Source organism: Labrus bergylta, chromosome 4, assembly GCF_963930695.1.
Source record: "Labrus bergylta chromosome 4, fLabBer1.1, whole genome shotgun sequence".
Classification (NCBI taxonomy): domain Eukaryota; kingdom Metazoa; phylum Chordata; class Actinopteri; order Labriformes; family Labridae; genus Labrus; species Labrus bergylta.
Genome location: NC_089198.1, coordinates 2,617,536 through 2,631,032, shown reverse-complemented (window position 1 = coordinate 2,631,032; position 13,497 = coordinate 2,617,536). Strand labels below are relative to the sequence as shown.

The 13,497-nt window shown below is 47.9% G+C and overlaps 1 protein-coding gene across 1 annotated transcript in view; it reads right to left on the bottom strand.

Annotated features, from left to right (window-relative positions):
• lamc1 (laminin, gamma 1) overlaps positions 1–13,497 on the bottom strand; it is a 36,659-nt gene that overhangs the window by 19,119 nt on the left and 4,043 nt on the right. The window contains 1 exon segment of the mRNA XM_065953468.1: positions 8,245–8,549. Within this exon segment, the coding sequence (XP_065809540.1) occupies positions 8,245–8,549 (305 nt within the window).

Below are 13,497 nucleotides of genomic sequence, written 5' to 3'. Positions count from 1 at the left end.
CTGAGTCCGTCTGTCTTGTAGACTGAGCATGCTTCATAAAGCTTTATAAAGTCATGCACGTGTTGTATTACGACGTTATGTACAAGGTAAGGTAAGGACTAACCGTGCTCAGGCCCGGTTAGTCCTGGAGCAGTGTGAGTGCAGGCCAGTGGGGGAATGGGGGGGGGGGGGGGGGGGCAATGAGGCTTTAGCACAGTACAGGAAAACTGGGCCGAGTGTGAGTGCACTCTAAGGGTCGCATATGATGCTAAATCCTCTTTCCCATGTTCCTCTAACTCTAATATGTGTCCCTTGTCTGACTACAAACCCCCCCATTGATGAGAAAAGTCCATCCTCTCCGTCTTTTGCCTGCTCAGATGTTTTTAAGCAGAAGCATTGAAGACAATGGAACAATCCCCGCTAACACAAAGTACAGCTTAGCTGCGAGGACATTTCAGAAAGGTCTGCAGGAGTTAGAAGCCAAAGTATCAGAGGTAATAAAAAGTTGAGCTCATGATGGCGCTGGATGAAAAGTCAGCGCTCATTGATCTCAAAGGAAACATTAACGACTTGATCACAATATAACCCGTCATTCTGAATGTTACCCTCTCTGGACCCTCCTCCCTGCAGCCTCTCTTCTGGCTGAAGCAAACACAGATGTGGACTTAAAGATTCCTCAGACACAAAGTTGAAATCTCTGAAAGCCTGGCTCATGAAGCTGCAAACAGAGGCGTGTTTTTGGGTCTTCAGGCTGTGGGAAACACTCACAGTGACGCACGGCCACAAACAGGCGCTCAAACTGTGACATTTTTTTGTGAAATGGAATTACTTTCTTGGCGTTATGAATACGAGAGCCAGCTGGAGAGAATTACTGCGGGACACCTGTTACAGTTTGTTGTATCATCGGGGAGGATAAAGAGAGTTACCCAACGTTCCGCCTGGGAGAAAAGACTCATGGGAAACTGAGAGTGAAGGCCGGCGATAGCTTTGTTCAGTATCAGCAGGAAGCTTATCAGGCCTGGAGGTTTTTATCAAGCTCGTAGCAGCAGCTGCTTGAGGACAAACAAAGATGTGAACCCAAAGAGTCTGTCAGAACCAGCACAGCCCCGACTCTGACAGAGGAGTTTTAAGGAACCTTCACGCTGCCAGGAGACTCCTTGGTTCAGCAGCGTCTTCCCAAATGTCTCCAAGAAAATGTTCAGACTTCCAACGTCAGCAGGAAACAGTTAAAATATCTGCTGACAGCCGATTGGCCCCCGTCTCACACAGCAAATCTGTCTCCAGAGCTAACAGGAGATTTAACCGTCATGTTTGCAAAGTGATAAAATACAGCTAAGCAATGTGTCCACAGAGGAAACAGCAGGGGTTAAAAACGTCTCCGATATCACCGTTTGACTTTCTGTGGTCGCACGTTTTAAATCATGTTCAGGTTGAACTTCTTTTATCCTCCCATGCAGGAAAACGTCTGCCTCCTCTCCTTGTGACTTTGCACGCCGATGTTAAATCCTCGTATAACTGCTGAGAATGTGGAACAGATTTCTGATTCAACCGCACCTTTTTTTCTCTCAGCTCAAGAAACTGTTTCACTGAGGTTTAATTTTCACAGTTTATCATCCGTGTCTCTGTGACGTTCACTGCTACGATTGATTTAATTATTTTCCATCCATCGTTACACATTTAACTACGCCCTTAAACCCAGTTCAAAATAAGACTAAAGAGCAGACAAGAAGGACGAGGCAACATGGTTTAAGTTGTGTCCTCATGTGCGTGGTCAATGCTAGCAGCAACGTCAAGGACTGCAGTTCCTCTAGTGTCCACTAGAGTCTGTCTCCTGCAGTGAGTCAGTCCTCATAGAGCCCCATGTTAAAATGTCTAACTTTACAGCTGCAGTTCCTCTAGTGTCCACTAGAGTCTGTCTCCTGCAGTGAGTCAGTCCTCATAGAGCCCCATGTTAAAATGTCTAACTTTACAGCTGCAGTTCCTCCAGTGTCCACTAGAGTCTGTCTCCTGCAGTGAGTCAGTCCTCATAGAGCCCCATGTTAAAATGTACAACTTTACAGCTGCAGTTCCTCCAGTGTCCACTAGAGTCTGTCTCCTGCAGTGAGTCAGTCCCCATAGAGCCCCATGTTAAAATGTACAACTTTACAGCTGCAGTTCCTCCAGTGTCCACTAGAGTCTGTCTCCTGCAGTGAGTCAGTCTCCATAGAGCCCCATGTTAAAATAAACATGTTTACATCCTGGTACAAAAACAGTTTGGGTCTCTAGAGCTCATTTATCTCTTCAACTGTTTACATTTTATAAAGGTTTAAAGGGATGTAGAAATAGGGGGCATGGCCTGATAGTGACAAGTGTGAGCTGCTAGCTGTCCGCTAGGTGTCCCATCAGCTAATTCAGTCCCTGACCTTTAACCTCTGGGTTGTGTTGGAGCCTTTTGGAGATCTGTTCAGTCACATTCTCGGCCGTGTCATACAACGCATCATATCGTAATGTAGAGTATCGTAACGAGTCGTGTCGTAATGTTCATTGTATTGTTTTGGATTGGATTGTCTCATTTTGTGTCGTGTCAGATCGTACTGTATCAAATCATATCGTGTCATATAAAGATGTATCAGGTGGGGTGTCATGTCGTATGGTATCGTATTATTTCTCGTAGTAGTTTGAGTCTCTTTGATGTAGTTTCAAATCTTCCACTGTGAAGTCACCGTTAGCTTGTAGGACAGATTAGCTTCCACTTCACTGGAAGTTTATCCTCAAACTGATGGAGGTTCAGTGTTTGGCAGGGTGCCGCTTTCTGCTTGACATTTGGCTCTCATGAAGGATTGTCATTGTTGAAAACTTTCTGCAGCTGCTTTCTCAGCTGGTCAGTTATCTGGAAGCTTCCTGCGCCCTGTAACTCCCCAAGTTTCTCTCTCTCTCTCTCTCTCTCTCTCTCTCGATGATTCATGCAGAATAAACTCTTCCTATCGTCCGCCCGGCAGCTGCAGCTCTTCAGACTGTCCGTCCAGGAAGCTCTCGTGGTCCTTGGCTGAGTCAACACTGTTTATACTGAACATTTGTTTGCTATCAATCATGTGCAGCGGCTCTGTGGCCGTGAGGAACGCCTCCGCTGAAACACGTGTTTTTCTAAAAGGAAGAACTGAGCCTAAACTCCAACAGTCCTCTGGGACGCTCAAACATTCAGCTGAGCTGCAGCAGCCTGAGAACAAGAGCTCGGACATTCAGGGCCCAAGCACGGCCGAGGCCTGGTTCTTTATTACTAACCCTAGATCTTCTCTGGACTTCTGATGACTCAAAGCTCTTTTACACCGCAGGTAACACCTCTACTCCTCACTGATGGTTGAAGCTGCTGTGTAAAGAGACCATCAGTATTAACTCATCCATTCATACACATTCACACACTGATGGTAGAGGCTGCTGTGTAAAGAGACCATCAGTATTAACTCATCCATTCATACACATTCACACACTGATGGTAGAGGCCGCTGTGTAAAGAGACCATCAGTATTAACTCATCCGTTCATACACATTCATACACTGATGGTAGAGGCCGCTGAGTAAAGAGTCCATCAGTATTAACTCATCCATTCATACACATTCACACACTGATGGTAGAGGCCGCTGTGTAAAGAGACCATCAGTATTAACTCATCCGTTCATACACATTCATACACTGATGGTAGAGGCTGCTGAGTAAAGAGTCCATCAGTATTAACTCATCCATTCATACACATTCACACACTGATGGTAGAGGCTGCTGAGTAAAGAGTCCATCAGTATTAACTCATCCATTCATACACATTCACACACTGATGGTAGAGGCTGCTGAGTAAAGAGTCCATCAGTATTAACTCATCCATTCATACACATTCACACACTGATGGTAGAGGCTGCTGAGTAAAGAGTCCATCAGTATTAACTCATCCATTCATACACATTCACACACTGATGGTAGAGGCTGCTGAGTAAAGAGTCCATCAGTATTAACTCATCCATTCATACACATTCACACACTGATGGTAGAGGCTGCTGAGTAAAGAGTCCATCAGTATTAACTCATCCATTCATACACATTCACACACTGATGGTAGAGGCCGCTGTGTAAAGAGACCATCAGTATTAACTCATCCGTTCATACACATTCACACACTGCTGGCAAAGCAGCAGGAGCAACTTGGGGTTTAGTGTCTTGCCCAAGGACACATCGGACAGTTGGCGGCAGGAACTAGGGATCGAACCCTCGACCTGCGGGTTCAACAAAGTTACAGTAAATCGGTAAAATCAACATTGAAAAGACAAATCGACAGGATGGATAACGGTCAGACTGAACGTGTAAAAAGATGTTTGGAGATGAGATTTAAAAATGGAGAGAGAGTCAGTTTTAGGGATGTGTAACGGATGCTGAAGGCTCTGGACCCCATGGTGGGCGGGGCGGCTGGTGGAGTGAGTGAGTGAACATTACATGACCTCAGTACATGGAGACAGTAATCGGTCACCGAGGTTGAACACTACAGACACAGACCATCACCATGACAACCAGACTTGACAGAGGACCTCACACCTACTGGGAGCTCGGTGTAACCTCAAATGTTAACAGAGCCTAAACTCTGCGTTCAAACGAGGCTACGTTTAAACGTCAACCCGGTGCAGACGTAGAGCGTCCTGTTTGTTTTTTCGTTCACAGAGAAACAACATGAATCCACCATGAGATGGAAACACATCCTTTAACAGGCAGAAACCTCCAACAGAACCAGACACCTGCTGACGAGGTAACATGTCAGTTGTTCGTCTTTCTGCTGATGTCCCGGGAGGCGTTCTCTCTCAGATTTCTGACATTTATCAACGATCTGAGAACTTCAGGGGTGGAAACTCAGCTCTCAGATAGCCGACACTTCTACGTAGAAGCTGCTTTATTTTAAGGGGGTCCGGATCCTAAAATGTTTCAGAGCGAGGCTCCAGAATAAAAGCAGAGTTCGAGCTGGTCGGCAGCCAAACGGGCTGTTGCGGCGGACGCTCTCAGCTGGTGGTTATTTTCCTCCCGGAGCTCAGAGATGACAGACGGCAGGAATGTCAAAGAGCCGTCTGACGCCTCCAAAGAGTGCACAGCTTCGGTATAAATAGCTTCATGCCGACGAGTCAAATAAGGAAGTTTAGAGTGCGGCCGGGGGGCTAAATCTGTTCATTTACACCGAGGGGTGTTGGAGACACATCAGGGAGGCTGTTAGACCTGAAACCTCCATCACAGGAAGCACAAGCTCATTTTATTAAACATATATCAGAAGAGTGGGACCACTCTTCAGAGCCCTCCAAACGTTCATGACTGTGTTACTAAAAGTCTGAGAAAGGTTGGAAAACGCCCCCCCCCCCCCCCGTCTGTTCCTGCAGGGGGCTTTGGAGTCCCATCCATGATGGTCGCCATGCTGGAAATGCTGACTCAGCATAACTGAACACATTAATATACTTCAAGGCTGTCAAGTGTTTCACTTTTTAGAATTACACTTAAAAATAAATGCTTTTATTTTGAAGGTTTGTCCTGTCTTAAGCTAAGAGTACTTTACTTGCAGTGTGCCTTTATTTAGAAATAAAGTAAAGAGCTTCTAGTAGAGTGAAGGTTAGGACATGAAGTCAAGCACAGAAACAGGAAGTGGTTAGGGATCCCAAGTGAAATGAAAACATCGTGGGAGCAGAGGAGAGAGAGAGGAGAAACTTGTGCAACAGACAGCGAGGAGAGAAGAATGAAAACAGACTTTCCAGAGATGAAGCAACATCAACCACAGGCAGTGAAGCAACATGGAAACACAAACATGCTGAGGAGGGGGAGGAGGGGGGAGGGGGAGGAAGAAGAGGAGGGGGAGGAGGAGGGAGGACATGAGGAGGAGGAGGAAGAGGAGGGGGAGGGAGGACATGAGGAGGAGGAGGAGGAGGAGGAGGAGGGAGGACATGAGGAGGAGGAGGAAGAGGAGGAGGAGGGAGGACATGAGGAGGAGGAGGAAGAGGAGGGGGAGGGAGGACATGAGGAGGAGGAGGAGGAGGAGGAGGAGGAGGGAGGACATGAAGAGGAAGAAGAGTCCTTCGTGCAGCTGCAGGTCAGTGGAACCAAACTCGAGCTGCTGCTGCTGCTGCAGTGGGAAACTCGGGGGGCGTCGCCTAGCAACATGTCGAGACACTTGGCAGTATCTTTGGACTGAGCGAGTAAATGTGCAGCTCATAGACGAGAGCCTGAGCGATGGTCACTCTGGAGACCGTGAAGAACGACTGCTCACGGAGAGTTGCAGAGCACTGTGAGCCAAAGCAGCCGAAGCAGCACCGAGTGTGCATCTGGCATGCTTTTCAAAGTAAAAGCACGTTTTTATTCTTAGTTTGACACTACTTGCATTTCAGACAGCTTTTATTCTGAATGTTCACTCGGTCACTCAGTGAGTCACTTCAGGCGGTTTCTCTCTCTCTAAACGTTTGTGTTTAGTCATGAAATGTGTCCCTCAGTGTTTATGTGGAGAACTTCTCTGAGGAAGAGTCAAAGCCACAGACAGAACTGAACTTTCAACATAAAACACCTTGGAGACAGAGACCTCACATCCTGTCAAAAGATCTGAGACTCGAGTCCTCGCTTCCACTAACTCACTGATCTAATATCTACAGTAACATTAAAGAGAAGCTCTGATTTAATCTGTTTATTCTGACAATTCATGTATCAGGTGCTGACAGGAAGTGACCAGAGACAGAGCACAGGTGCTGACAGGAAGTGACCAGAGGCAGAGCACAGGTAAAGGACTTCCAGGCTGGATGTCGTTAACAGCTAGTCGCTTGATGCAGCAGAATAACTAAGACGTTTCCCAGAGGCGTGTCGGGTCAACAGATCACCGACACGCCTCTGGTTATATAAATGCTGATAAGATGGGTGTGACAGTATTTCAGGTTCTGAGGAGGATGTCACGAGTTGAAACATGGGAGCGGTGGGCAGACAGACGGAGGAGTCACACTGAAGACTGAATTCATCCGACATCTTCCAATCAAACTCCACATCGAGAACTTTCACCCTCACTGCATCATGAACATCATCATGAACATCATCATGAACATCATGAACATCATCATGAACATCATCATGAACATCATCATGAACATCATCATGAACATCATCATGAACATCATCATGAACATCATCAAGAACATCATCATGAACATCATCATGAACATCATCATGAACATCATCATGAACATCATCATGAACATCATCATGTGCAGATAAAGGAGCATCCCACTTTAAGGCTCTTGTGGTGGCCTGGTGATGGCGCACGTTTGGATCTCGATTAGAGGCCGTTCAAAGAATTCAAACATCAGAAGATGAAGAGGAGCGCGTGCTGCCTTCAGAGATCCAAACACATCCCTCTTCATCCCTCACGTTAAATCATCTTTAAAACAGCTCCATCCTGTTACGTTCACACAGGTTCAGTGCAGCGCTCGTTAGTGATGATATTAAGTCTCTCTCTCTCGCCCAGAGTGCAGCAGGTTGCTATGCATGGATGGGCTGACATCGCACTGAAACTAGGCAGTCTGTACAGTTCCTTTAGTCCTGTTTCCAACAAGCGGTCTGCTTTGGTTCAGTCCAGTTCAGAACGGTAAACCCTGGTCTTGCTTGAGTTTCCACAGCTAGCCGTCCCCGTATTGGAGAGGCGGAGTCTAAACCAGATGGAGATAGCTGCGTCAGCTGTGTAATAGTGTGACATCATAGCAGCGCGACGACACAGTGTAGCCCGCTATTAATTAAGTTCAACAAAGAAGAAGAACAGGGACAGTGTTTCCCCTACCATTTTATTAGGGGGGGGCCCCAACGGCCCCCTGCCCCCCTTTGAAGGTCAAGTAATATTTGGGGCTTTTAGAGATATGATAGTGGATAGAGTCGGAAATCAGGGAAAGAAGTCATTTAAGGAACCTTTCTGATAGAACAGGACAGCTGTCATTAAAAGTAACTCATGAACACCAAGACTCCTTCAAGTGTTTGTGTCGGCGTCCCTCTGCCCGCAACCCCCCCCCCCCCCAAAAGCTGTAAACCTAGGGGAAACACTGAGGGACACAGTAAACAAAAGGGACCCTTTATAGTCGGATCAGAACCCTCAGCCCCTCAACAGAAGAGTACCAAAAAAGTAGGACGGTACAGATCCCTTATTTTGAAACCATTCCCAACTTGACGGTGGAAACGCCAAAACAATCAGTACCATACTGAACCGGACCGGACCGCTTGGTGGAAACGGGGCTTTAGACTCTCACCTGCAGGACGGGGCTGTTGTCGAAGTTGTAGGCGCTGGGCCGGCCCTCCAGCGTGGAGAAGGCCACGTTCCCCCCGGTGAGCGGCGAGATGTCGCTGAAGTCGTCGGTGCAGAGCGCGTGCTGCTCATCCTCTCCGGTGCGGATGAAGCCTCGGCCCGCCTTCTGGAACGTCTTCTCGCAGGAGCCGCTGTAGTACTGGTACGGCACCCAGGGGCCCCCCTCCCTCGTCCGCTTGTAGATGGCAAAGCTCTCCGGGCGGCTGGTGTGGAACTTGAGCCGCACGTAGGTGATGTCGAAGGCCTTACCTGCAGAGAAGAAGAAGAGACCAAATCAGTACTCATGTTTACCTTTCTCTCATTCAGAGTCAATACTTTAAAACATTTCAGTTTGAATATGTCATCTTTAATCTGGTTCCTAGTTCTCTCTCTCTCCCTCTAACTCTCTCTCTCTCTCTCTCTAAGTCTCTCTCTCTAAGTCTCTCTCTCTCTCTAAGAACAAGGATTTGGGAGCAGGAATGTGAGGTGGAGTTTGGACTTGCAGCGGTCTGGCCCTTTAACTCCTGACACTCTAGGGGGCTGTGGGGTCTCTGGTCGCTGCATATTTGGCGAGTCTGAGCACGCCGGCGAGCAGAGCGTGGCGGCTCGAGGTTGCAGGAGCCGTCAGTCTCAGCGTGTGAAGGAACGCCAGCCGCCATGTTTGAGTCGGGGGGTTCGACTGTTTGCTCAGCCAAAGAATCTGCTCTGTAAACAGTGTGCTGACAGGGGCCCCGGGAGGGGGGGCCGGGGGGGGGGGGGGGGTTGTAGGACGGAGCTGATAGGACGGAGGGCCGCTCACAAAGACTGACTGCAGTTTATTACAGGAAACAATGAAGAGAGAGCAAACACACCGACTTCCTCCTCTGTGTGTGTGTGTGTGTGTGTGTGTGTGTGTGTGTGTGTGTGAACAGGTGAAGGTTCATGCTGCAGGGTGGGGGATGTTTTACAGAAACGCTTCAAACTACTTTAAGTTACAAATATAAAATGATGACTGAAGATTTGCAGACTTGTTTTTAAACTCTTCGATTCTTATCGGCGATAATATCGTCGTGGTATCAAAAGGCACCAACGTTTGGAACTCCAGCGTTCTCTCGGCACCACGCAGGAGGTAGAAACATGAAAAGCTGCCGTCACCAAGTCTGAACTCGAGCCCGACCGATTTATCAGACAGACGATAACATCGGCCGATATCAGCATAACCTCATTTTATCTCAGATATACACTGATAGAACTTCATTCATTCACCAGTGTAACCATTTCATTTGAGCATCATTTTATCACACCAGCAGCTCTCTGTCACCAGCAGGGGGCGCTGTATGGATTACAACAAGCATCATCACTCTGTGGAGCGGTGATGCACATTCATGCTCAGTTTCTTTCCAGTCGAGTGATCTTGACTCGTCATGAAGTCATCTTGTCTTCATTATTAATTTTTTCAACAAGTGTTTGATAACTGAGGGATCAACACAACAAACATCAAAATCTATCTCTACAAATCCAACACAGATCCAAGAAAGATATCGGCCGATATATCGGTGTTAGCATCGGTCGAGCCCTCGTCTGAACTGAAGGAGAAACAAACGTTGTTGATGTTTAGAAAGTGAGCAGGAGTTTGTCAGCGACATTAAAACTTCGATAGATTAGATCGATCTTGGACTTCTATTTTAGTTGCCGTGGTAACAAACAAGAATCAACATCTTCGATTTATACGAGAAACATATCAAAGTTTGAAGTTGTGGTTTAGTGAGAAACCTTTTTAAGAGCTTCAAATAAATAAATTCCACACTTCTCTCTGTTTTCGACTGGTCTCCCTGCGATCCGTCCCGTCAGACACCTCCGACCAGTTCAAGAGTCTTAAAGTAACGTGGGAGGAGTTTCAGCTGTGCGGAGACTGTTTGTCAGGAAGTGTTTTATTCAGATGTGACTCTGACCAGCTGTGATCTGAAGCATCTTTTCACTCTGAAACCCCCCCCCGACCCTCGATTCTCTGGACTGACATCAGAAAGAGGTCTGAGGGAGTGTGGGGGGGGGGCAGGAACACACTCTGTCACCGACGTGTCTTTAAATAAAGAAACGCCTCCACATCCTCACAAACACAAAAAGCTTCAGTCAGCGACCAGCGGGTAAACACAGGAGGGGGGGGGGGGGGGGACGCCGAGCGGAGCCCAGGTGGCTGCTGGGACGGAACGACCAACAGAGTCAGACCGTTTTTATTCACGAGTAAGAAAAAGGTCAGAGCGAAGAAGGACTCGACAAAAAGGATGACTGATGTTCTCTGTTTGTTGTCTCTTGTTTGTTCCTTGATGTTTTGTCTCTCAGGATGTTCAAACTGAGCTAGAGGTCAGCTCGATGTTAAAGGAGACATATTATTAAGAATCCTCTTCAGTGTTTTTGAACATTTATCTGTGTAACCTGAGTGTCTACTGACCCACAACATGTGAAATAAACCCATCCAGTCCTTTGTTTGTGGTCTGCATAAGTCTTACAACACAGAGGAAAATGCTCTGTTTCAAATGTGCTCTCCTTGTGATGTCACAGTGGGATTCTTGTAAAAATAAATCCCTCCACTGGTATCTCCACCCATGGACTCCACCCCAAGCCTAGAACAAAACTTTTGCACAGGTCGGCCATTTTTATTCTCTCTACAGAGGAGTGATGTCTAATGGGAAAACTCAGGGGGGGGGGGGGGTCATTACATTTAAAGAGACACACACCAAAACAGAGCGTTCTGAGAGAGCTGGTTTCTACAGGGTCACAAACCTCCTCTGGTGCTTGATTCATGTTATATTTTGACCAAAGCACAGAACAGATGTTTCATTTAGACCACAGGGGACTGTTTGAAAAGGTGGAGGAGGAGGACTGTTTGAAAAGGTGGAGGAGGGGACTGTTTGAAAAGGTGGAGGAGGGCTGTTTGAAAAGGTGGAGGAGGAGGACTGTTTGAAAAGGTGGAGGAGGAGGACTGTTTGAAAAGGTGGACTGTTTGAAAAGGTGGAGGAGGGACTGTTTGAAAAGGTGGAGGAGGACTGTTTGAAAAGGTGGAGGAGGGCTGTTTGAAAGGTGGAGGCGGGGACAGTTTGAAAAGGTGGAGGAGGGGACAGTTTGAAAAGGTGGAGGAGGACTGTTTTGAAAAGGTGGAGGAGGACTGTTTGAAAAGGTGGAGGAGGAGGACTGTTTGAAAGGTGGAGGAGGGGGACTGTTTGAAAAGGTGGAGGAGGGGACTGTTTGAAAAGGTGGAGGCGGGGACAGTTTGAAAAGGTGGAGGAGGGGACAGTTTGAAAAGGTGGAGGAGGAGGACTGTTTGAAAAGGTGGAGGAGGGGGACTGTTTGAAAAGGTGGAGGAGGGGACTGTTTGAAAAGGTGGAGGAGGAGGACTGTTTGAAAAGGTGGAGGAGGGGGACTGTTTGAAAAGGTGGAGGAGGGGACTGTTTGAAAAGGTGGAGGCGGGGACAGTTTGAAAAGGTGGAGGAGGGGACAGTTTGAAAAGGTGGAGGAGGGGGACTGTTTGAAAAGGTGGAGGAGGGGACTGTTTGAAAAGGTGGAGGAGGAGGACAATTTGAAAAGGTGGAGGAGGGGACAATTTGAAAAGGTGGAGGAGGACTGTTTGAAAAGGTGGAGGAGGGGGAGAATATGTCCTCTTTAATGTTTGTGTCAGAGAGAGAAATGGACCAATCAGAGGGCAGGATGTAGATTACTTAACGGTCACAGAATACATCAGTGTGAGTCGTGTCGTCAGCGTGGACGCCGTGACGATCGTCTGGAGGAATTCCTCTGAACAATCGGAGGATTGAGGAGACGATGGAACAAAGAGACCGCTGTGAGGAGCGACGCAGCTCGCACGCGTTCTCACCGTCCTCGCTGAACAAACGAGGAGAACGACAAAGAATAAATTCTAATTCCAAGTCTGGACGACAAATAGTTTCTAACTAAACTAAAAAACAATCAGTCGACCAATCAGGTGGGACTATGTAGGTGCTAAGGGGACGGGCCTAGTTTGAGGAGCTATGAAGATCCTGAAGAATCATCAAAGACTTTATCTGACGTCTGATTGGACGGTTGAATCGCTCCTCTGATTGTAAACAGGAAACAGAACTTTAATAAAGTCTGGGTCTTTCCTTCCCTGTTCTTCCTGCAGCAGGTCTAAGCTCCCGTTAAGACCCTCCTGGACCGGCCGGTTTGGCTTTAAGTGGAGCTAACCCGCCTATTGTGGAGTGCTGACCCCGGGAGTCTCTCCTCAGGGGGCCGGACTCAGGTCTGAACATGAAAAGAGCCTCAGGGGAGGGGGGAGGAAGGGGAGGGGGGTTCTCTCTCAGACTGTGTGGGGGGAGAGAGAGGGGCACAGTGACGGCAGGAATGAACCGGCTGGAATGTGTTTCCGCCGGGCAGAGAGACGCTGACCCACCGAGGGATGGACAGAGAGAGAGAGAGAGAGAGAGAGAGAGAGAGAGAGAGAGAGGGAGAGAGAAAGAGAGAGAGAGAGGGAGAGACAGGGAGAGAGAGACAGAGAGAGAGAGAGAGAGAGAGAGACAGAGAGGGAGAGAGAGAGAGACAGAGAGGGAGAGAGAGAGAGACAGAGAGGGAGAGAGAGAGATAGAGAGAAAGAGAGAGAGAGAGATAGAGAGAGAGAGAGAGAGAGAGAGCGAGATAAGAGCGAGAGAGAGAGAGAGAGGGAGAGGGAGAGAGAGAGCGATAAGACAGAGAGAGAGAGGGATAGAGAGAAAGAGAGAGAGAGAGATAGGGAGAGAGAGATACAGAGAGAGGGAGAGAGAGAGATAGGGAGGGAGAGAGAGAGAGGGAGACAGAGAGAGAGGAAGAGAGAGAGATAGGGAGGGGAGAGAGAGAGAGGGAGACAGAGAGAGAGAGAGAGAGAGAGAGACAGAGAGAGAGAGAGAGAGAGAGAGAGAGAGAGGGAGAGAGGTGGCTGCTGGGAGTTTTTTCCTGCCCTCATATGGAAAACGGCGTGCTAACAGACAAACTGCTTTCACTTGGACACAAAACGTCTGTGGTCAAGTGTACCTGGGTCCGGGTCCGGGTCCCTGATGTGACTCGGATCCAGGTACACTTGACCCCAAAGTCTGATCGTGCTCGGTAGATTTGGACGCAGGAAGAGGGTTGTTGTTGGCGTTGTCTCAGAAATAACAAAAACATCCACAGGTAAGACGGATGGACTCAGCGTGCGAGTGGTTGCCATGGTTACGCTTTCTCCTTTTGATACTCTGCA